General features: G+C 43.1%; 1 protein-coding gene across 1 annotated transcript; it reads left to right on the top strand.

The window, feature by feature from the left end:
- Positions 1-810: 810 nt before the first annotated feature.
- LOC309404187 (protein ELYS-like) lies at positions 811-25360 on the top strand. The gene is made up of 20 exons (XM_081998571.1): positions 811-1295; positions 2551-2804; positions 4206-4386; positions 5177-5378; positions 6644-6760; positions 7779-7863; positions 11358-11508; positions 12827-12959; positions 13047-13228; positions 13671-13732; positions 14670-14798; positions 16926-17073; positions 17160-17301; positions 18429-18624; positions 19951-20098; positions 20185-20335; positions 21492-21687; positions 22283-22456; positions 23715-24144; positions 24916-25360. The coding sequence occupies exons 1-20, from the start codon at positions 1175-1177 to the stop codon at positions 25020-25022; spliced, it is 3309 nt and encodes a 1102-aa protein (XP_081854697.1). The 5' UTR covers positions 811-1174; the 3' UTR covers positions 25023-25360.
- The last annotated feature ends 39 nt before the right edge of the window (positions 25361-25399 follow it).

Raw genomic sequence — 25399 nt, forward strand, 5'->3', positions numbered from 1 at the left:
AACCCCCAGTGCTGTAAGGAAAATAGGTTACTAGTGCACGCTGGAAGAAACAATCCTAAAACTGTAGTTGCAGGAGAACACGTGTGCTGCAGTTAATGCAGCAAGGCTTTGTGTGCACATTTAGGTGGCTGGCTGTAGTGCTTCGTAGTACAGAGTAAGGGTTCTGTTTGACGCCTGAGTTGCTCAGCGTGTGTAACAGCCGGGAACAGTGAACGACGCGTACTGCCTGCCTTTTGAGACTTCATGAAGAAAGCAGTGCTGTTTGAGCAAGATAATTAAACTGTCTTGTCTTCCGGGGGCTTTTTCAGTAACGCACAGAACTTGCAAAACATGGATACTTCAAGCCGTTTGTATTCGCACGTCTATGGAGTATCTCTTATTTGGCCTCCTATGTAATCGTGTCAAACGCTTCAGCTTTTAAGTTTTCCCCCCAAAAAAATAAAGGAAATTTTTGTTAATTCCTGCCGGGAAGGACAGGCGATAGGAAGGAAGGGACTGGAATAAGCAATACAAGGATTCAAGCCCAGGGAAAAAATCAGTGCCTCGAAGTGCTGCGTTATGTTTACGTTGTCAGAGTACGGAAAACTACTTTCTAACTGATGAGCTCTGAAAGTCTGTATTGCTCGTAATGTGAAAATATCAACAGTACATTTTCTGGAAGAATTTGAGAGTGAAGGTAGTTAAGAACTTAGTATTCCTTAATGTTCAGAATAAACATGCAAAAGTGAACAAGACATAAATGATGCATGAAATCTACTAGAAGACAACTGACAATAAATGATATGGTATAAAACCAAGGGAAAGGACAAATGGAAACTTATACCTGTTACTGAGAAGCTTTTTAAGATACGATTTTTCTCAGGCCCCGTCTTACTAGCCTATGTGAGTAGACTTGAACTCGGTGTACTGTGTTTTTTCCTGTTACTTACCTTGTCAGTACCTCTGTGACGCCTTTTGCTGGTGATCTCACAGGCATCGGGAAAGCAACGGGTTCTCCTTTTGCTCTGCTGTGGGATCAAAAGCTGTCCTGAGTGCCATTTTTTTAAGGAAAAGAGCTACAGGCGATGTGTAGGAGATTTTTCAGAGCGTACTGATGAAACTTCTGTCAATCTCGGAAATATTTATGGCTGACATGAGTCTGGTTTTGCATTTTTGCCTTTATTTCCAGTGAAGAATGGGAGACCTAACGGCTCAGGTAACGAGCAGTCTGCTGCAGTTTCCCGAGGGGACTATCCAGGCCCTTGCGGAAGACGGAATAACCCCAGGTTCTGTGCTGTGCGGGAAGTTTTCTGGAGGTGAGCATTTTCCTTTAGTTTTTAGGTATAAAGTTGTCACTGCCTGGAGGTTACCTGACGCGTAGGGTCACGGTATCAGCTGTGTCAGGTTGGTGCTGTTAAGACGCATCAGGTTTTGGGAGAACAAAAAGGATGTTTTAACGATTAAAAATGCTAATAGTAAAACACTAGCATTAGGTGTTCAATTAACAAAAGCAAATAGTTAAACTTTGACATTACAACAGCTTGCACCGGTCTTGTGCCATTAAAATAATTCACTTAGTTACTATGCTCAGTCAGTGGGCCCTCCTCCATTTTTCATTAAACAAAAGGCAGTTTTCAAAAAAGTAATAGTGTTGCTTTGGTCCGTATTTATTTGTACCAGCTCAAGCTCTAGGACCATCCAACGTCACATGCAGAAATAGTTCTTCTGCAGTGTTGCAGAGGCAACCCCCCCCATTTTTCTTTTCTAGTCTGAATGAAAACAGAACGAAGAGGATAACCCTGTTCAGCGCCGCAGCCCCATATCTCCCAAGTACTTAATGGGGTGCAGATGAGGAGCCAGTGAGAGCTGCTGGAAGTGGCTGAGCAGATTAGGTAGTTGAGTTTCTGGGTGATCTGAAACTGGATAGAGCTGAGTGCCCATCTGGATGTCTAGGCTTCTGTTAAGCCCAGGTAGAGTCCATCTACCGGACTGTAAATGCAGTAATTGACTTAAGACTTCCTTGGAGCTTGAAGTAGCTCAGTGAAACAAAGTGTGCTACATTCTTTCTGTGATCGGCACGTGTAAAAGCCTAAGTTTGCTCAAACAGTGCCCATTTTAAGATAGTTTCTTGCTGAAGTCCAAACCCCTGCCCAAAGTAGGCATGTGTCAAGTAAAACTCAGAAACTAGAAATGGATTGGTTTAGATTTGTTGCGTCAGAAGTATGCTCCAAGAGTTGTATTCCCGTATGTATTCAGGTGATTTCTAGCAAAAACAAGCCAAACATGGTATAAAGACTGTAGATCAATATATTGTAATCTTTATCGCAAATGATCAGAATTCTTCAGTGCAGGAATGGCAAGTACAAATGCAAAATAAGAAGGTTGTTAATTCTAAGATGCGTTGCCTGAGGATTTCAGTAGGCGACTTTAAATAATTGACCCAAGTGAGGTAAGTCAGTCTTCCTCTGTTAGGTACTTTTCTTGAAGGAAAGGGGCAGTGACTGTGATTTTTCAGTTGTTTTCAACCTTCTCTTGGAGATGGGCCGTAGTCAGCTTGCTTTTCTCTTACAGGGAGAAAGCGCCTAGCATGGCTGGCGTGTGGTCCTCAACTTGAGGTCGTGAACTCTGTGACAGGAGAGCGGCTCTCGGCACATCGTTTTGGCGGCGTGAATGAACAGCCTCCCATTGTTCGTGTGGTAAAGGAGTTTTCCTGGCAGAAGAGAACTGGACTACTGGTTGGGTTGGAAGAAGCCGAGGGAAGCGTTCTCTGCCTGTACGACTTTGGAATATCAAAAGTGGTTAAAGCAGTTGCTCTTCCAGGAAGGGTGCGTACTTTTTAGTCGGAGAAACGAAGCTTTTAGGTGGTTAGGTGCTGCATAGTCATGTTGCAGGGAAAGCTGTGGAGCGTCTCTTTGTAGGAGGAATTTTTTCTATATTGCCTTAAGACGCTGTCACTTCCGAGTACCCCGTCAAGACAGCCTTGATGTAAAATCCTGGACTTAACGGTACCATTATCGTTTGAGTTTACTGATAGTGAAGCAAGTTTTCTGGTTTTATTGTAGAGCACATAGTTACCTAACTCTCCACTTGCACAAAAAGGCATTGAAAAATACCTTTTTTTGGCCAGAGAGAAGAACAAAAAACCCCACCCCACTCTTCAAACTGTCTGTAACATATGTTTCCTACATGCTTGATTTCTGTCAGAAACACTGCCTTTAAAATATGTCCAAGTTCCGCAGTTGTGCAGTAGATGGCTTGGGCACATTCCTGCAAATCTCAGACTAGCAAGCAGGTGGCTTCAGAGCACAGCAGGTTTTTATGTTGACTTAGGACAGGCAAAAAGAGCCTTTAGTGAGTCACCTGACAGATTGGAAACCTGCAACAAATTAAAGGTGCCTGAACTACTAATAGGTACTGCTAAGATTAGAATTCTTGTGACCAAGATGAAAGGTAAATTCTGTGGCAGATTGCCAGGCCGTGTAGTCATAGTAAGCGCTTGATACGGGAGAGGAGAAAGCTTTGGGGCTTAGGGCTTTGGATATTTTTCCCCACCTCTGGGGGTAAAAAGAAAGATATAAAAACATGGCCTACCTTGTGATGCTCACTTCTTTGTGTTCTTTTCATGTGAAACTTTGTTGTTGACGTAAAGCTTTTTCCGTTGTGTTGCATCTTGTAAGAAGGCTGAACGCTAGTTCTTTTGTTGTATAGCTGTAGTGCGGGTGCCCGCCGCCTCGTCTGACTGACAGCCATGGCTTATCCTAATGCCTGTTTGGCAAAGGTGACACCGGCTGTATGGCAGTGCTGATGGGCTGTGGGCAGTGGGAGAACTAGATTTAGTTTTCTTTTTCTTACTTAAGTCCCTTAAATATGATAAAGTTTCTTGCATAGAACTGATTTTCTGTGCTTTCTTAGAGTTAATTATTTCTACGGAGGAGGTGGAAATTGGTAAGCTCCAGGAATAGAATTCCCAACTTTAAGGTGAAGTTAATTCAGTTAGGTAACTGTAGGAACTCTAGTAAGTGGAAGGCAGGAACAGGTTTTTGTAGAGGGCCTTCTGTTCCCCCCCCGCCCCACCTTGATGTAATTGGAAACAAGGCTTTGCTTCCGAGTCCGACGATCCTGTATTTATTGTCTTGTTTCTGATGTGCTAATTCTGGCTTCACTTCTGAATGATTTCTCTTCAGCTTGTCAAACAGCTTGAATAGCAACTTGTAGTTTTCCTGTAGGTAACTGCTGTAGAACCCATAACTAATGACGGAGGACCCAGCGTGAGCACTGGGCACCTACATCGGAGTCTGCGATGGCTCTTTGGAGTGGCAGCAGTGGCTACAGATGCTGGTCATCTACTTCTGGTTGACCTTTGCTTGGATGTTTTGTCTTGCCGTCAGAATGAAACAGAAGCATTGGGTAAGCTTGCAGGTTTTAAACTCGAATTTGAAAGGAAGGAAAGGTGCGTCTTTTAAATAAACAATACACGTCCCACTTTGAAGATACTAGTGTGCAGACATTTACGACTGCTGATTGCAGATGGTGGTTTGACACCGTATAGTCCTCAACTGATTAAGAACGGGAGCGGCTTAATATTCCTCCCAGTGCTCTAAATGCCTCCCTCCCACCCCGACCCCTATGTCACTATGATTCTTGCCAGTGAGGTGTAGGAATTGTAGCATCTGAGTCGGTGCAGCTGCCTGATAGGGAGTTGTGTCAGAGGTGCCCTATTTCTCCGGAATGTTCTTGTGCTTCTGCAAATTGACTTGGGGCAAAATTGGGGCTCGTTTTTTAAAATACATCTGACGTATGAAAAACCACGCATTTGGATGAATGAAATCTCTGATTTGTGTACTCCGATTGCATACGCTGCTTCGGCTACTACAGCAGCGGCTTCAGGAGTAGATGTCACTTCAGATAGATAGCTTCGTCATGAGGCCCAGACTCCTCTGATTTACAGAGCGCAAGAAGAATTTGTCTATGAAGGTCACACTTTTACCAGGTTTTGAAATACGAGTGAGAATACCCATCGCGTCAGAGAGTTCTTAATGTTCTTTGAACGCATCCAGCATGGAAATAGCAAGAGAAGTGTTGCATAAACGGGTGTTTTGCCTGGGACGGTAGAAGTAGATTATACCTGTTGTCACGTCAGTGTTTAAAATGGCATACCGCATTCATTTATTGTGTGGTTTTGTGTGTGTATATCTAGAAGTCGTCACTAGAATCCCTGCTGAAGTTCCACAAAGAAGAGAAACTGTGACCAGAGAAGGAAGACATCTCTGTTTCCAATTACAAAATCCTTCAGGAGCAGCAATATCAACCCTGTGCTACATAAGCAGAAGCAATCAGCTCGTTGTGGGTTTTTCAGATGGCTACCTGTCACTATGGAGTATGAAAACGTTGCAGCGGGAGTAAGTAGGCCTGTACCCTTGACCATGCCAGGATGGGGAGGGGTCTCAATTTTCTTGCTGAAGGAAGTATGTTAATTTAGGAGAGAGACCTTTTTCAGGGACTGGAATTTTGATTATAACCTTGGAATGTTTGGAAATCCTCTTCTGAGACAACTGCTAAGTCCTACATGGATTAAGTGGACCGCCTTCTCCCCCATGGACTAGCATTGTTTTCCTTCTTGTGCCTGTGGATTGAGGAATCGTGGAAAGCATGCTCCTTTGGGGTGACGTCAAGCAGTTAGGGTGCGATAGAGCTGAGTTCTGTAAGACAGTGTGTCCTCTCGGTAGAATTCAGTGAAACCAGGAAATGTGTGTATTTTGATGAAAGAGATTTTAGAAATTATGTTGCAGCACCAGTTGCTGCCATTGGGGCATACATGGAAAGGCTTAAGTATGTTAAGAATGCGCTTTTGGTGATAATATTCTCTAAAGTGTCCAGGGTGAAACTAGTGAGACATGAAAAACCAGTAGCTGATCTGTGCCAGAAAGTAGATTCTTTCCTGCATTTCAGCCTTGACTGACGTAGGGGATTGACCCCTTCCAAGGCAATGATGCATGTGAATGAAAGTTTACTTGGAAGACTTGTAGATGAGCATAAGGGACGCATAAATCTATAAGCAATACAAACGAGAAGTTTTTAACTCTGCCACAGAGCAATCGCACTTGAAATACTTGAGCAAATTCAGATAGGGATTCCCTTAAGCACATCTGCAGTGACTGACCAGAAACTATTGGATGCGTAAAAAGACGGTGGAGGAATAGTTAGGGGGGCAAGAATGGATTGTGAAGGTGCAGATACGGTTCAGAAGCCTGGAAGAGAAAATGGTTTACGTCGTCCAGGTGAAGAAGTGAGGAACTTCTTCTGCTTGGTGCCATTTTAGCTTTGTTCAGGAGCTATGCTGCTTTTTAAGTTCAATATTGAAGTAGGCTACAAGAGCAGGACCAATCTTCTGCGTGGCAGCTGAAGTAGTCATTTGTGTTCCTTGTCCTCAGGCAGAGTAGGATGTTAGCCCAGGTTATTGCATTTGATGGACAGTAGTTTCCTCACCTCCTGACTGTTGCATAAAACGTAGTGGCTTCCTTGACTCACTTGTCTGAGCCGGAAGTATGACCTTTTGTGCTTTGAGGATAAGCATGTAAGGTGCTCTTTTCTCAGAAGATGCTTCTGCCCTTCTGCAGTTTGTGCCAGCGGGCTGACCTTTCTTCTTTTTTCTTGAACCCTGTAGGCACCACTCTCAGCTTGAAGGAGGAAGGATTCCTGTCTATGCTGTCACTTTTCAAGAGCCTGAGAATGATCCTCGCAAGTGTTGCTACTTGTGGGCTGTTCAGTCTACACAAGAAAGGTGAATTGAAACTTACTGGAAGCCACTGACTTTTTTTTAAAAATATATTTGTTGACATACAGTTGGTACATGTGTATTGCTTTTGTTTATGTAGCTGTGTGGGAGGTTGTCTGAGGTAGGGAAGGTGTTACGCTTACAAGGCAATTTTGACAGGCTTTAACGGATGTGAAGAGGGACCTAGTAGTTCCTACCTCCTGAAAAGAAGGCAAAGCAACAGCAGCTGTCTTTTTGTGCTTGCGTTCTTAAATGATTTCCTTTGTTTCTTGGCGACTGCTTCATGGCTTGTTTGATATTCGCACCACGGTATTAAATTACTGTTAAAAGTAGTTGAGGCTGCAGATCTAGCCCAGTAAACGTGCCGATATAACAGCCTGCTGCCCCTAAAGGAGGGAGGTGACAGTATTGCCGATTCCCTTGCGGCAACTCTAGCAGTCTTTGGAGCCTTCACGAGCCGGTTCGGCTCAGCTGGCAGAGAACGATCACTGGTCAGCAGAAAAGTCACCGGTTGCCTGCTGGGCTAATGAATCAAATCAGTATGTGGAAGGGTGCAGTGTATGCAAGAGAGGGACTGGAACTTTGGTGGGAAGGGACGGGGAGAAAGAGCTCTCTCTTCCAGCACCGGGAAGCTATTTAACCAGCTCAGGTGTTCATGGAGCGGCAGTCTGCTTCAGTTTGACTTTAAAGCAGTTTTGATCGAGAGCTTTTCACCATGAAGAAGTGAAGAGATATTCTATTTCCACTATTTCCACACTATTTCCAACATTATTTAGTCCATACAACATGCTAAAGCCTCCAAATTGTATGGTTAGCATTTGCCCCTCAAGGTGTGCTAGTGTCAGAACGTCCTCCTTTATGTTTTAGCAGCTAAATGTGACCAATCGTGATGTTTTGGGAAGTGGTGTTTTTCTTTTCAGCAAGAACACACTCTTAAGAATACTTCAGTCTAGATCTAATAAAATGATAATGAGGACTACAAAGCAGCTTTGTCATCAAATTTCCTCATTTTTACCTTTTTCAGTGAAGGTGATGTTGTGAGTTTACATCTGTTGCAGTTAGAATTTGGTGACAGAAAACGCCTGGCATCAGGACAAGTCATGTATGAGGTAAGACGTGCATGTATGTGAGAGGAAGAAAACAGTCATTTTCTCTAAGTGCGTGTCAGTTAAGTTGTCAGGGCTAATAGTTACCATCACAATTCCGAGACCTCTAAAAAAAGAAATGGTTTGCTGAGCTTCTCGGGCATGGCCTATGGCCATACTTTTTGAAAACAAGCCATACAATTGTATACTGCAGTGTCGTGTGTTCCAGCTAGATTCGTCTGTAAAGGGCTCGTATAAATTCAATTCCTGAAGAAGCAGCAGCTTTTACCCGTAAAATTACTCTTGACTGAAACAGCAAATTAATAGCACGTAGGAAGAGAAGACAGGACTTTGAGTAGCTTTGCTTAACCAAACCGCAGGCTTGAATAAGCTTCTGTCTCCCTTTCTTAAAATACGGTCCCCCCCCCTCTCTCTCTCTCTCCCCCCCTCATGTCCTTTTCTGATCTTTGTTTTTATAGTCTTGTTTTTCTTTTGAGCTCTGCAAGCTGGACTTGGAATGAAATGTAGTTACAGCGTCTCTTAAGTGTTGATCCTGAAGCTTAGTAGCTGTAAAGGTAACCCTTTCTACTTTTTGGCTGGGTCACCTATGCAGTCTACTCTTAAAGCCAGCAAAATATGTACATACAGTAAAGAGTGGTATGACTTGGTCAGAAGAGCATACATAAATTTTTAGAACTGGCTTCAAAGGTGGTGTGTTTAAAATATAGATGAGGTATCATGATATTTCTGATATCTAACAGATGTAAGCCACATCTGTCTGTGTGTATATATAATTCTACTCAGTAGAATGTATATTTGTCTAATGTGTGTATAATATTTATAATGTATGTATAATTGTCTTCAGTAGTATGCTTGGAACTCTTCCAAAACCTTTTTGAGGGGAAAGCAATCTCACTTCAGAGCAAGTCTTTCCTCCTATTTTGATACTTTCTCGTGCATGTCCTCAATAGGTGTGGAATGAAATAGGGGTGGTTCTTGCATCGTGGTACTCGTTTCTAAACACTCGCGTGGTACATGTTCTTATCGGGACTCTGCGTTTTGATTTTCTGCATGAGTTTACATTTGGATCTTTTTGGTTTTCCTTCTATAGCAGAAAGGTGCTTCCTCACTTGTAAGCGTTGCTTTTGACTAGGTAAGGGTTGGGTGTTTGGAAAAGGTGGTGTTTCTCTAAGATGCATTCTCTCTCATGGTGAGAAAGTAGAAATATCTTCAAGTGATTCAGCATGATCTAGATATGGATGTCATCCCTTTGTCTTTGTTTATGCGCAGTGTTTTTTTTATATGACATAACTATACCGTGCTCTAGAGGAGGAGAGCACCCTGATTGGGTTTTTTTAATTGTACGTGGGCTTTCTCTGTGGTTCTCTGCTGCATCTCTTGTAGTACTCTAAGCACTTTGGCAGGTTGATAGGATACTTTGCTCTGTCTCAACCCTTCAATCCTAAAATGTTTGACCTTCAAGTCTTTGGCTGTTCTTTGTCTTGGCCGTCTTATTTTCCCGAACAAAAGGTGTGACGCGTGTCAGTCTTTACCTCAGAGGGTTGAAACGTTTCATCAGCCTTTAAAAATGCATCTACTAGAAACTCCAGTTGACACTGTTGAAAAAAAGCACACAAAGGGATTAAATAGGGTTACTGTGTTTGTGGCCTGAGAAAGCTGTGGTGTACTTAATGTAAGACTTTTAAGCCAGTGCAGACCATGCAACCAGCCACACGTTCACAGGCTTGTGAGAGGTGTCAGGCACCAGTCTCTGGGTTTGAGGCAGTTTACTGCCCCGCTGTTTCCGCTTCCCTGTGATGAGTGTCGTGGAAGACTGAAAGAGGAACCAGTCGTACAAGGTAAGTGGAAGAGAGAACGAAACAGCTGGACCCTCTGGGGAGAAGAGACAGGTTCTTCAGCTAGCTTCCAGATGAGCCACTTACACATACCAAGACGGGACAACACCTACAGCCAAAAAAAGCACCAAAGCCCAGCAAAACCAACTCCCAACCCGCCAAAACCTCCCGAAGACGCACTAGGGCAGAATCTGTGCTCTACAGCGGGCACTTTTAGTCTCAGAATACTTCCTTGTAGTCACAGAGTGGTCAGTACTACATGACTGTCTGCCTACATGGCTGGCCGAGTCAAGTTTCTTGTCCGACCTCAGTGGCAGCAAAGGTAAGAGTTGTTCCCACTTGCCAGGCCAAGTTTGAGTGCATCTCATCTGAAAAGTGTCTTCATATTTTACTGGTCGATAAAGACAGTGCTTAATATCTTCCATACAATGGAGTTCCTTCCCTTAGATTTGCTTGCCCCAGGGTGGAGAATGTAAAATACGCTGCTGTGCTTCAGAATTATTTTTCTTCTCAGTAATGAAAGAGTTAATTTTGGTTTTTAAATTATTTTTGGTTTAGACTGCCTTGATATTTATTTCCTGGAACTATGAAGAGAAAGCTTGCCTTTTCTCAGATTCGGCAAATTAGATGTAGCGCATGAGATCATCTGGGAATGTGTTGTTTCATGCCAGTTCATTTGAGAGCTCTGAAAGCTTAGGGAACTTGGGTAGAATGTGGTCTGATCAGTTTGGGGGTTGTTTTATGTTAGGTGGTGCGTGGGGTTTTTGGGTTTTTTTTTTTGTTTGGTGTTTTGTTGTTGTGGTTTGTTTTGGGTGGTTTTTTAGTTGTAGAGCTGCCATTTGTCCACAATACACACATTCATGTGTTGTGCGGTAGACCGGTTGAACAAATGCTGTATTTGCAAAGAGAGCATTTCAGTTAGTGCTTACTTGGGAGATGGTGGCAGCAGAGTTTCAACACAATCCTGCCGGGGTCTCTGTGTATCTCAAAGTAGTTTGCTTACTCTGCACCCCATGTCCTCTCTGTTTTCCCCTTTTGCTCTTGGCTGTGCTTGGTGCAGGAACTGAGGGATATTTCACCCGTTAGTCTCTGACAAGCTTCGAGGAGGAGCTGGTAAGAGCTGACGTGGTTTGAAAGAAGATTGTGAACCAGTAAGAAGGCCTCATAGTTGCGACAGAGGGGTGCATGTTCTCTCCAGTGGTGTGCCTGCAGAGAAGAGCTCTCAACAGAGCTTTAGCTGCTGTAGTGCCACGACTTTTCTAACTCCATCGGTTCTGTAATCAAGACATGGAGCAAAGAGCTTTGCGTGCATATCTGTTGTATTATTTCAGGTATCGCTTTGTAAATATACGTTTAGGTTTGTAAAGAAGCCTTGATGCCGCATAGAATTCTGCAAAACATCTTCCGATCTGAATAACGTTAGGGAAATGCTACATTTTGGAGCTGTGCAAAGCCTTCAGAGCCAAACTTACCCATTACGATTTGACATTTAATTCTCTTGCATGTCAGTTGTACCTGCTATTTACCGTAATAAAGAACTCAAGGGAAATACACAGTATAATATGCATATTATGTCAGAGAGAGACATTCGTTCATATTTAGGTATACTGTATGTTTTAATCTCAAAATGACCTTTTTCCTCCTCTTTTATTCTTTCCCCAGGGTTTGGAATTCTGTGATGAAAGGTACAGCTTAGATCTCATGGGTGGAGTCTTTCCCTCGAGAGGGCAAACGAGCAATATTAAATTACTCAGCTGCCAGACTGTAGAAAAATTTCACAAATGCGTTGACAGCGAGGATAGCGTTAATGAAGGTTTGTTCTGATGTCCGTGTTTGGTTATTCTACAATAAATGGTTTTGGAATCTAAGCAATGAATGCTGTTCTGTACCCACAGGCTGAAGGTCTTAAATGTCTGCATAGACTAGCTTGTTGGGCTTATTTAAAAAGAAAAACTGTGTGCTTAAGTGATGTGGGACTTCTTTCAGGGGAAAAATAGGTTTTATTTTGTGCTTGCTGAAATGCTATAGTGATATATGGTGGGGTCATGTGTATAATGCTGGTCAGTCCCTTTATTCCTCCAGCTGTCGTCTTTGAACAACAAGATCATTCCCTCCATTGCTTAGGAATGTTACCTGATCTTTTTTTTTTCTGTTCAAACCTGTATCTGCATCTGCATCCAGTTGTCAGCCAGTCACAAATGCTGCTCCCCAGGGCTCGGTTTTGGGGCCCGTCTTGTTTCATATCTTTATTGTTGACCTGGAGAAGGGGATCGAGCACACCCTCAGTAAGTTTGCAGAAGACACCAAGCTGGGCAGGAGTGTTGATCTGCTTGAGGGTAGGAAGGCTGTACAGAGGGATCTGGACAGGCTGGACCAATAGGCCGAGGTCAATTGTTCAACAAGGCCAAGTGCCAGGGCACTTTGGTCACAACACCCCCATGCAACGCTACAGGCTTGGGGAAGAGCGGCTGCAAAGCTGCCTGGTGGAAAAGGACCTGGGGGTGTTGTTCGACAGCCAGCTGAACATGAGCCGGCAGTGTGCCCAGGTGGCCAAGGTGGCCAGCAGCATCCTGTCTCAGAAATAGTGTGGCCAGCAGGAGTAGGGAAGTGATCACCCCCCTGTACTCGGCAGTGGTGAGGCTGCACCTTGAATACTGTGTTCAGTTTTCTTTACTTCAATATATGCTGGAAAGGGGCTAGTCTTAAAACTTGCAGTTGACTCAAATCTGGAAATTGTGAATGCCTACTGATTGATACGAGTGTACATGATAAATAGTTGTATGCTTTCTGAAAGTAGCAATGTACGTGTCCCTAGCATATTTTTTTCCCTAAACTATTTGTCTAGCTAAACGTCTTGATCAACTGTTAATGTCTGGAATACTTAATTAGCTAATAATTGTGTGTTTGCTTTGGCTTAGAACTGATACCATTTGAACAAGAAAAAGGGGCAGTATGACTGAAACCTATCACAGAGGTGTTTGCTATTCCAGACATTTTTTTGATTATTCTTAGTAAGTGTTGTGTTTCATGAGGGATAGAACAGAATGAAGCCAAAACAGAAAGTGGTGTTTTGAAAATATCAGAGAGATCATCTTTTCTACACATAAGAAACAATGTCTTGTCTTTTACAGTAATATCTCCCGAGACCAGTGTGTCAGTCTTCACTTGGCAAGTGAATACATGTGGTCAGGGAAAACCATCTGCTTATTTGGCTGTATTTGACATTAATCGCTGGTATCATGCTCAAATGCCAGATTCACTAAGGTAGGTTTTTCTTACATTGTTTTCAATACCCCTCCAAAAACTTCATTTGAATGCCGGCCTTTAGCTTATGCACTTGTTTTCTTTAAGGCCAGAAGAATTCCTTCATGACTGCCCCTACTTTGGATTGTGGTCACTGGACACTGTGATAAGCATGACTTCTCCAAACCTCCTTTTGGATATTCTGGTACATGAGCGGAGTCTAAGTCGGGGAGCTCGTCCTTCTTATCCACCACCTGAGCAGTTTTTTCATCCAAGGAACTATAATTTTGGTAGGTATTTCACTGCTTTTGGTTGTGAAATTGGTTCTCCTGTTCATTGTTTGTCAGTCAAAAACCAAACCAAAACAACACAACCTCCCCCCAAACCCAACTCTGATTACATTGTACTAACAAGTTATTTAATATTGTGGAACGTCTCTGACAGTCTGCTGAGTTTTGGGTTTTGGTGCTCTTGTCATGTAGCCTGTGAAGTGGTGGCGGTCATAAAACGAAATGACTTTGAACGGAAGCTCAAAGCACAGCGCCTCAATAGCACTAGAGATAAAATTTCTGCACGCAGTAATTGTTTTTTAAAACAGGTTTGTAAGTGATCTGATGAAGAAAATGGGTCTTCAGTTATGTCTTTCCAGACACTGCTGTTTAAAACTTGTAATCTGGTCATAACCTGGCTGTGAGAGTATGGGAGGTTGTCAAACATTCCTTGTTTTTGCAGATGTTACGTGCTTGCTGACCTGCGGAGTTGTTCATGTGACTTGCACCGGCTTCCAGAAGGAGGTGATCTTTTACTGTGTCTTTACCGAGAATGTCAAGAGACGTACCTTGTCTAAGTTTTCTATTGCGCGGCTTTGAGTGTCAGAGACCATTTTATGCTCGTCCTGCCCACCCACGCGCATAATTGCAGTTGTGTCCTGCCAGTTTTATGCAAAGGGTAACGTTTTAGGTGCACTCTTGGGGCTGTAAAACTACCGTTGTCTCCTGTTGAAGCACGGTCGGGGATTGAATGTCTAGAAAGGAATAGAACGCTGCTCCCGGAGCAAGAACAAAGATGTTGTGGAAGTCGGGGAAAGCTGTTACTTCTTTACTACCCCTCAGTGGAACTGCCTGCATAGTCCGGAGTTAGGGTTTTGATCCCCGGTTAACTTGAAAAAGGTGGACAGAATGGAGAAAGTGGAAAATTATTTAACTGTTGGAGAAGAAATGAAATGTTTTTTTCTCCCAAACTTGGCCGAAGTATAAGTTCGGAGCCACTGCGCAGATTGTGACAAAGAACTTTGCATTAAGTTTGAGCTGACTAAATATTTCCAACATGCATCAGCTTCTGCACAAACAAGCATAGAAAGGATCTTCCAAAGTGTGATTTGAAGTTGTGTGTTAGTTTTAGCTTACATAGAACGTATTTTGTGTCAGCGTTCATGGAAACAGGAAGGCCTGTATATTGACAGAGAAGCTAAACAATGCTTAACTAAGCATTGCAAGGGCTGATAGTTTGTTGTACAGGATTTTTTGAAAGAATCTGTAACGGTTTGTCTGCCAGCTTTAAGACTCTACGTAGTACCACTTACTCAGATTGCAAACCTAAAGCTTATTACTGATGCAAGCTTTCTGACAGTTTACCTGAACATTTCTATTATTTCTCTTAGTGGTTAACCCAGAACCTCGGTGACTGAATAATAGTGCTGTCTTAATCTGTAATGCTCGATTGATGTTTCAGACCTTGAAGTTTTTAAAGAAACAGGGTCCTGCAATAAGAGAAGCCATTCATGAGAGCTACAAGAGGTGTCTTGTAGCTGGCTTGCTGTCTCCGAGACTAGTTGATGTTGAGCCATCCAGTTTGAGTCAGGTGAGTGCACATCAGGGAATCAAGGGGGAAATACGTCCATCTTGAGCCTGACTGGCAACAGCCCCAGCAGATCTGTCTTTAGAGACCCGTCTTGTAATCCTGCGCCACAGATAGGCACAAGGAAGTGTGCAGTCCGTGCTGGTCATGCGCAGCAGAAAGCGTCTTTCCCTCAGAACGACCTTGATCCCCATCACTTTCTCAAGCGTTAGGTCCAGTGCAGTAGCTGACGAGGGGGGTGTCTCACTCGGATGCGAGCTATTGCAAACATCAGCTTGCTGCACTAAACAGGATCATTTGCTTCCAAGGAAGCTACAGTAGCCCAGTTTTCTCCTCTTAGACGGCCCTCTTGTTGCTGCAACACCTTAATCACCTTTGTCTTATGACACCCACGACCTTCTGTCTGCTTTCTCCCCCCATAGTGACTTCACCCCCCTCTGTCATAGGCTTCCCATCTGCAGTGCACCTCCCTTTCTCTCTGAAGAGTTTCATGAGAGATGGAGCCTATGTGGTGCACAGCCCATCTTCCCCCAGGCAGGAACTAAGCTGAAGGATCAGCTAGCTAGTCATTGCCCAGTGGAGCAAGTAGTAGGACAGGGAGAGCAGTCTTCCTGCTGGCCTCATCTTCCTGTCTCCTGGATTCTTCACTAGATTTGTGGAAGTGTGGTAGGGCAGAGAACACTTCTGCACAGGGTGGTGCTAAAATAAATTTCTTGGCAAGCTGGCCTAGCATGTAGACTGTTTCCTTTGCAAGCCTGATGTAGACTCTTACATTCAAATGAGATATTCTGATCATGACTCCAGTTTGGAAATAACTTGGTAAATCAAGAACGTTTTTAATACCCTTTGCTACCTCTCAATCATTCAGAGACCTGTGATGCATTTGAGCAGGGATTTCTTTTGCATGTTAGTAAGACAAATTTCAGAATTGTGGTCAGGAAGCTTGGTTAGGAGTTTTGTTGGCCACCGTAAGCAGTATTTGGTGTGTTTCCCTTGTCTGAAACCCGTTTTCAGAAAAAGGTGGGAATACCCCATATGTATTCTAATGTGTAGAAATTGCTTTGGGTGTAATGAATATGCCTAGAAGGAAAGGATACTTTTGAATGTGTTTAAAAGCAAACAAACAAACAAAGAACCTAAAAGAAAAAAGTAAAAATTTATGAAGGATCATTTCACCGGAGAGAAGTATCAGAACACCAGCTGAATTAAGCTGCTACTGCGTGTCGCGTGTCTGTGCATTATCCTTGTAAAGGATTACCACTACATGATAATACGGTATTTGAACAGCCTAAAATTTAAACCCATTAGAATTTAAATGCTTCACGCCTTTTCTGTCATTTTAGGAAATTGTACCTTAGCGTTTTGGGTGTCAGAACGGCTTCCTGTCGTCCTAGTCCAGAAAGCTGCTTGACCTTAGTTCCGCTGTTTCCCTGCAAACGTCATTGCGTAGTTGTACTTGTTCTGTCCCCTTCGTGCATTCCTGACGGCAAACTCAACTGCACAAAATGCGCAATAGGTATTAGCAGAGGACGTTCCCAAAGCCAGTTAGTTGGAACTCAGTAAACTGAGACTGTAATGCCGAGGCATGCAAGCAAAGATTAGAATTAGCCTTCCGTAAGTTGAAATGTCGGAGGAAAAGTGAGAGTGTTCCTCAGACCAACAGGCAGCCCAGCCTGCGGCTAGAATTAAGCAAAGAATGTGGAATTAGTTGCATGTGTCCTAACTGGGTTTGTGGTGTCTGAATGAGGATACAGTTAGACACGGACGTTTAGTGTTGGTGCTTCATATATATTGGGGGAAAACAAGGGAGAGCCTGGTGTTTTGTCAGCCGTTTGAGAATTGCAGGTGACAGCAAGTGTAACAGAACAAGGTTCTGGAGAGTGCCAGAGGTGTTTTACTTTGAAGTTGTGGGTTCTGTTATTCCTCTAGTCTTCGTTCCACTTTGCCAAAACTACCAGGCGAAGCTGGTGCATGCTGATGGGCAGAACTTGCTGCTGGTGTGTGCAGTGGGTGCATTTTCCTCGACCTGTGGAGGAAATTTATTCACTAATTAGAAAGAGCGCAGAGAGTTCTGAGCGATGAACTTCTTGCAATCAGTTAACTTTTTGCTTTATGCTTTTCATGCACCAGAACAATTGTGATCCTCGCTTGAGAGAGCGAGCGGTTGCCAGAAATTCCACGGTAGACCAATATGGCAAGATCCTGCCTAGAGTTCAAAGGAAGCTGGCTGTGGAGAGAGCCAAGCCTTACCGTTTGCCTTCATCGGTCTTAAGTCAAGGTAATTTTTAGGGAGTGAAATATAGCGGACAACTAACCATGGCTTTGATTACATGAGGCTGATGTTTTTTCCCTCTTGCTTTACAGTCGCAAGACCAACACCATTGTCAACAGTAACAAAACAAGCTCACGCAGGAAATGTGCATTCTTTCATTCGTAATGTATTTTCAAAAATTAGGGACTTTTGGGTGGGTTTTAAGCAGCCAACCAGTTTCTCGCACTATGCTAGGTAAGCAGCCTTTTCACAGTGTTTAGTCTTGAGCTATGTGTTGGGAGAGAGAGGGAAAAATCCATTTGAATGACACTAGTGTTTCGGAGGGAAGGTGCGCCTGAACAAAGCTTTGTTTGGCTTTCTTTTGCGCATACGATATGTAACAGCGAAGAAACAACACAGCATAAGTAATAGTTGGAGAGAGTTCTTCTGCTATGATGATCTTGTAAACGCATATATTTGCATATGTATGATGGCAAATGTGTTTACAGAATTTAAGGTAGCTGAAAGTAAAGCTATGATTACCATAAACCTATTGGTGTACAGATTTTAATAGACTTGATTGCGTGACCAAATAGTACTCTTTTACCTCCTCCTGCCCAGTTTCTGCCTCGTTTCTGCCTTTTTCTTACCCAAAACCCAGGCAGAATTGTAAAGAGCAGAAAAGAAGCTAGCAGCGGTCTGATGATTTTCCTCCAGGTGGTACGGTCAACTAAATTTGAGTTCTCATACGTACGGACTTCAGGGGATTGAAAGTCACTTACATTTTCCTTTTAAATCTAGTCCCAGAGCTACGGAACCACCAGCCGTAACACATCCTCTCCCTGACGCAGAGTTGCGCGATGCATTTCTTGGGACACCAGTTACAAAATATTCACCAAACTCTTCCAGGTATAGTGGATCTAGAGAACAACTATTTCAAAAAGGTGTTGTTTCTCATATATATATATATGTGTGTGTGTGTGTCTATACTCTCAGTGTTTGCAAAGTGTTCTGTTTGCATTTAGTTTTGTATCTGTTAAAGAAAAGGCCAACTCAGGGACACAACTAAGCGGAGAATCTGAAGTGGTCCCAGCATTGAAATGTAGACAATTTTTCTTCTGGCATGAGAAGCACATCACTTGTGCAGCTTAAAACTGGACTAGTCTTGCCTCAGAGGCAGTGACTTGCGAAATGAGGTTCAAAATATAAAGAAATCATTAAAAAAAGAGAAAATGCCTGTAGCAGGTTCATGGGCCTGGTGAGTGAGGGCTCACCCGTACTTCTTGTTTGTTGAATGTTTTTGCTAGGTATCACCTCCGATTTCTTGAATTTTTTCCCATTGTTTAATTTATTTTCCTCTTTTAAATTGTGGATCTTAACAGACCGCTGGATTTGGTGGTTCGTCCTGTTCCTTCATGCTCTGCAGCACAGGGTGGTAGCGCTCAGTCACCATGCAGAGCCCCTGCTTTGTTCATGGCCTCCAGCCCACTGAAATCAAATATCCACAGTTCCATCTCACAGAAGGAATTTTCAGGGGCATCAGTGCGGAAGTTACTGGAGATTCCTCCTGCGGTTAAGGTCGGTATTTTAAAGAACCTGTGAAAACCAGCCAAAACAAACGCCTGTAAACTTTGTTGAAAATGAAACCAGGAAAGGGATTTGGCACCAACACTGCTGGATTCAACTTGTGGAGTATTTTCAGTATGCATGTACTTATTGTAGATACAGTCCCTTTGGAAGCAGTACGTTGCGAACAGTCCCGCAGAGGGAACGTTTAGTTCTAGGTTAATTGCTGTGAAAGATGGGGATATCCCACGTGTATTCTAATGTGTAGTAATCGCTTTGGATGTAATGATTATGCCTAGAAGGGAAAGATACTTCCGAGCGCGTTTAAAAACAAAGAAAGTACCTAAAAGAAAAAAGTAAAATTGTATGAAGGATCATTTCACCGGAGAGAATTATCAGAACACCAGCTGAACTAAGCTACTACTTTGTGTCGTATGGCTGTGCATTGTGCTTCTAAGGGATTACCGCTACATGATAATACAGTATTTCAACAGCCTAAAATTTAAAGCCATTAGAATTTAAACACGTTGCATCTTTTCTGTCATTTTAGGAAATTGTAACTTAACGTTTTGGGTGGCAGAATGGGTTCCTGTTCTCACAGCCTAGAAAGCTGCTTGACCTTAGTTCCGCTGTTTCCCTGCAAACGTCATTGCGTAGTTGTACTTGTTCTGTCCCCTTCGTGCATTCCTGACGGCAAACTCAACTGCACAAAATGCGCAATGGGTATTAGCAGAGGATGTGCCCAAAGCCAGTTAGTTGGAACTCAGTAAACTGAGACTGTAATGCCGAGGCATGCAAGCAAAGATTAGAATTAGCCTTCCGTAAGTTGAAATGTCGGAGGAAAAGTGAGAGTGTTCCTCAGACCAACAGGCAGCCCAGCCTGCGGCTCGAATTAAGCAAAAGAATGTGGAATTAGTTGCATGTGTCCTAATTGGGTTTGTGGTGTCTGAATGAGGATACAGTTAGACACGGACGTTTAGTGTTGGTTGTTCATATATATTGAGGGAAAACAAGGGAGAGCCTGCTGTTTTGTCAGCCATTTGAGGATTGCAGGTGACAGCAAGTGTATCAGAACAAAGTTCTGCAGAGTGCCAGAGCTGTTTTACCTTGAAGTTGTGGGTTCTGTTATTCCTCTAGTCTTCGTTCCACTTTGCCAAAACTACCAGGTGAAGCTGGCGTGTGCTGATGGGCAGAACTTGCTGCTGGTGTGTGCAGTGGGTGTATTTTCCTCGACCTGTGGAGGAAATTTATTCACTAATTAGAAAGAGCACAGAGAGTTCTGTGCGATGAACTTCTTGCAATCAGTTAACTTTTTGCTTTACGCTTTTCATGGATCAGAACGATTGTGATCCTCCCTTGAGAGAGCGAGCGGTTGCCAGAAATTCCACGGTAGACCAATATGGCAAGATCCTGCCTAGAGTTCAAAGGAAGCTGGCTGTGGAGAGGGCCAAGCCTTACCGTTTGCCTTCATCGGTCTTAAGTCAAGGTACTTTTTAGGGGGTGATATATAATGGACAGCTAACCACGGCTTTGATTACACAAGGCTGATGTTTTTTCCCTCTTGTTTTACAGTTGCAAGACCAACACCATTGTCAACAGTAACAAAACAAGCTAACACAGGAAATGTGCATACAAGAGCAACTTTTATCAGTAATGTATTATCCAAAATTGGAGAAGCTGGAGTGGGAAATGAGCAGCAAACCAGTTTCTCACACTATGCTAGGTGAGCAGCCTTTTCACAGTGTTTAGTCTTGAACTACGTGTTGGGAGAGAGAGGGAAAAATCCTTTTGAATGACGCTAGTGTTTCGGAGGGAAGGTGCGCCTGAACAAAGCTTTGTTTGGCGTTGTTTTACTCATACGATATATAACAGCGAAGAAACAATACAGCATAAGTAATAGTTGGAGAGAGTTCTTCTGCTATGATGATCTTGTAAACACATATATTTGCATATGTATGATGGCAAATGTGTTTACAGAATTTAAGATAGCTGAAAGTAAAGCTATGATTACCGTCCAAGCTATTGGTGTATGGATTTTGATAGACTTGATCGCGTGACCAAATAGTACTCTTTTACCTCCTCCTGCCCAGTTTCTGCCTCGTTTCTGCCTTTTTCTTACCCAAAACCCAGGCAGAATTGTAAAGAGCAGAAAAGAGGCTAGCAGCGGTCTGATGATTTTCCTCTAGGTGGTACGGTCAACTAAATTTGAGTTCTCATACGTATGGACTTCGGGGGATTGAAAGTCACTTACATTTTCCTTTTAAATCTAGTCCTACTGCTACAGAACCACCAGCCGTAACACATCCTCTCGCTGGCACAGAGTTGCGCGATGCATTTGTTGGGACACTATTTACAAAACGTTCACAAAACTGTTCCAGGTATAGTAGATCTACAGAACGACTATTTCAAAAAGGTGTGGTTTCTCATATATATGTATGTGTGTGTGTGTGAGAGAGTGTGTCTTTACTCTCAGTGTTTGCAAAGTGTTCTGTTTGCATTTAGTTTTGTATCTGCTAAAGAAAAGGCCAACTCAGGGACACAACTAAGTGGAGAATCTGAAGTGGTCCCAGCATTGAAATGTAGACAATTTTTCTTCTGACATGAGAAGCACATCACTTGTGCAGCTTAAAATTGGGCTACTCTTGCCTCAGAGGCAGTGACTTGGGAAATGAAGTATGAAATGTAAAGGAATCATCAAAGAAAGAGAAAATGGCTGTAACTTGTTCATGGCCCTCATGCATCACCCGAAGTGTGAGGGCTCACCCGTACTTCTTGTTTGTTGTATGTTTTTGCTATGTTTCATCTCCAATTTCTTGGACGCAGCATGATTTTTTGCATTTTTTAATTATTCTCCTCTTTTAAATTGTGGATCTTAACAGACCGCTGGATTTGGTGGTTCGTCCTGTTCCTTCATGCTCTGCTGCACAGGGTGGTAGCGCTCAGTCACCATGCAGAGCCCCTGCTTTGTTCATGGCCTCCAGCCCACTGAAATCAAATATCCACAGTTCCATCTCACAGAAGGAATTTTCAGGGGCATCAGTGCGGAAGTTACTGGAGATTCCTCCTGCGGTTAAGGTCAGTATTTTAAAGAACCTGTGAAAAACAGCCAAACCAAAAGCCTGTAAACTTTGTTGAAAATGAAACCAGCAAAGGGATTTGACACCAACACTGTTGGATTCAACTTGTGGAGTATTTTCAGTATGCATGTGGTTATTGCAGATAAAGTCCTTTTGGAAGCAGTACGTTGGGAGCAGTCTTGAAGAGGGAAACCCTGTCAGTACTGTCAAGTCTTTTTTCAGCTGAGCTAAGAAGACCTCAACGCTTCTTGATGAAGAGGTCTAGGTATTTTTACAGCAGTGTCACTTAATTAAGTCTAGTGCGCTGCAGACAACAAGGTGCCACATCCTTTTTTTTTCCGTATAATTAGTTTGAAAGATAACATTTTATGTTGACATTAAAAAAGCGCCAAAAGAAACATGAACAGCACGTTTCCTTAATCATTAATGTTTTCCTACCTTTGGAAAAAGACCAGTGCAGAGGCTAAACTTTGTCCTCTCTGCTGGTACAATCGCAGTTTACAATTTTTTACACTAATGCTTCTGTCGAGTGGAGTCTACTCTTTTGAAGGTTTGCCTGGTTTTCAAGTAGATGTTTTTATTTCTTTTCATAGAGAGCGAAAGTCTTGGCCACATCTGCTTCCGGTTGTCCTGGGTTTACTCCTCGGTCTATTCTCAGATCCAGCCTTCGCACCACACCCCTAGCAACTCCCTCTGCATCTCCGCGAGCAAAGAAACATAGAGTGTCTGTCAGGGAAGAGAACTCGAAGGCAAGATGGACTGTTGGAGTAAGCTGGGCTGTAGTTAGTGACTTTTACGGTTAAAGGCTTTACAGACTCTGATTTGATTTAGATTTTTTTTCAAGTTTGCCAAAACTCCCTATATTGAGAATTGGAACTGCACATCGGGATGGCAGACCTGAATTTGCTCAAAAAAGGTCATGTTAGACCTTCTGTAATGTCACGTGCCTGCAGGAACGTGTTCAGAAGAAGTGCCAACGAGCTTGGCGGTTTTTACCCGAGAGGTGTTAGGAGCTGTGATTGTTCCAACCTGCGAGTTCAGCTCCCCGCTAGGCCTTTTGAAAGGCTGGTCTGGCAGGAAGGTAAAGGACTATAGATTGAGCCAGTTGTTTGGGTTTGTTAAGCTTTGTGAATTAACCCTCTTCAAAAGCAACATGAGTCATGAGCTGCATTTACTTTCAATCTCTCTTTTCGCGAGGCTGCGTTTCCTTCAGCTATGGTAACAGTAGACGCCTGGTGAAGAGAGCTGTACTGTTGTCTGTTCTCCAGCCCTGAAGTGCGCAGTTTTGTTTCTTGCCTTGCATCAGGGGTAGCATTTGTACAGCTGTCAAACGAAGTTGGTCCATCTGAACGTTGCCCCCTTCTACTCCTCCTTTTGTTCTGTCAGTCGGATTCCCTGGTTCGGCTCCTCATGCAACTGCCGATCAAAATCAGGGGCATTTTTACGATACCTTTTTTATACCTGGTTTTTGTTTTTATTGGCTGCTAGAAAGAGCTGCTCAACTGTAACAAGAGGCTCTCCCTCCGATACGAAGTTCTTACTAATAATGCAGCATGGCCAGATTAATTTACTTGCTCCATGCTACAGGCACAGTGAACGCTAGGATATTTTAGTAGTGCATCCAACTTGAAAAAGCAAGCATAACAAAAGAGAGCTCTTGGGTTATGCTTTTAGTTATGCAAAGCTCCCTCCTCTTGAAGGCACAGTAGTGAAGCCAGTGAACAGTGCTGAGAACAAGCCTCACAACAGCTTGTAAGCAAGCACTTACAAGACCCACTTCACCTTAATTCTCCAAGGACCTGGAAACTCAGTAAGCGGTCAAAAGTGTGATTAGTTTTTCCCCTCAGCTTTAAAAGATAGTGCTAGAATGAGAATTAATCTTGTAGTGCCTTGCTTAAGGTGATGCTTGTAAAACTTACAAACACTGGTACATATTTTTCTTTTGTGTGTGTCTTGCTTTGAGAAAAAGCATATGCATGTTATTGGTTGTGAACCTTTTTTTTTTGTTTTTTTTTAAAAAAAAAGTTACCAGAAGATGCTAAAGCGCTGTCTGGAGACTCATCTGAGCATCATCATGGAGTGGTGGAGGATGCTTGGTCTGAAAGTAGAGAGAAACCAACGCTGTTTACTCCGAGCAATCCTGAGGGTGATGGTGCTGAAGCGGAAGATTCTTCAGAGAGCAGACCTGGAGATGGTTTGGAGAAAACGGATGTCAGCCAAGAAAATAGTAAGTTCTCTGCCAGGTCAGACCAAACTACTTTGGAGTGTCATGATGCAAAGTCACCTGGCGATTTTGAAGATGATGTCATCTTCATAGCTGCTACACCAGCTCATTCTTCCACTGAAGAAACTGCTGATTTTCCAGAATCGAAGAAGGAAGAAGACAGTCAAATGGTCGAAGATAAACCTTTCCAGATGGAACAACCCGATTCATCAGAACTAAGAAAAGAAGCTGGTGTGTTTCACCCTAAGATAACCTAAGATCCTGAATTTTTCAAATGGCCTTCAAAGAATAACCTGATAAAGGAACTTGGCCATTGCTGGGCTACGGTACAAACAGTTCTGTACACTTTGAGTACTCTGGAGGCATTAGAAGGCAGTCTGTATAGCCCTTGTTTGGCCTGAGCTGGCAAACTTATGCCAGTCCTGCCTACTGTCTGCCAAGGTAATTGCTGGATCTGGAGGAAGCAGGCGGTAGAAACAAGGCAGAAGAGGAGGATGTTTCTAAAACGGAACCTGTTGAGATGAGAACAGGTTAGCAAGCAGCCAGGCTTCAACACCACCGGTCAATCATTAGAGAGCAGAACCAGAAGAGACCTTAGATGTATTCTTGTGGGAGAGGGGAAATGGAGTCAAGCAAGGAAAGAGCATTGCAGGAATGCGATAAATATCCAAAGAGAAATAAGAAAACTTAGTACCCGCTTTTAAGAAGGAGGCATGTTTTGTGAGGTTTGGATGTGTTAGGTCAGTAACATGTCAAGCTTAGTTTGTAAACAGAGTGTCCCTGGACATTTTGTCTCCTTGCCTGAAACTACGCATCGGATTTCTTGTTTTACTGGGAAGAAGAATTCAGACCTCCTGTGCTTTTGAAGCCTTGGCAGCATTATTCTGTCAGATCACTCTCCTAGCTGAAATGCATAAAGGCTCACTTTAAAATCACATGAGTGTTTTAACGGACATGATGTTAAGTGCAACAGGGAAGTCATTCATCTGCTTGTTTTTGTAGGATTTGTGGAAGACTCAAGTGCTGAATGTCTCCCCCTTCCTCAGGATGGTAAATTGGTGTTTAAAGCTGCTGAGGCTGCTACTTTTGGGACTGCAAGCGAAGGGTAGGTTTCTAAAATCGATACATTTTTGGGCTCACACAACATGTAGCTGCTGGCTTTCGTGTGTTTGGAAGCTATGATTTTGACGAGGTATTGGTCCTCTCCTGTGTTCTTAAATGTAATGGCTTTTCTAGTCCTTTCTGTCTGTGAACAGAACTGGCTTGGCATGAATAGAAGTGAGCTTGACTAGCTGCCAGTTTAGGCCTTTTTTCTCCGGTCATTGCAGGCCCCAAAGTGTGCTGATGAAGACTTCCTTCACCAGCCTATGTAAGCCTTTCTACAGTTTGAGGGTTACTAAGCAGATGCTGTGAACATACGCCTTGCTTGTGTCTGAAAATTGTGTAGCTACAAATTACACCTGAGGTTCCTGTAACTTTAGTGGCT

This window comes from Phaethon aethereus (genome assembly GCF_964289735.1).
Source record: "Phaethon aethereus genome assembly, chromosome: 3".
Taxonomy (NCBI): domain Eukaryota; kingdom Metazoa; phylum Chordata; class Aves; order Phaethontiformes; family Phaethontidae; genus Phaethon; species Phaethon aethereus.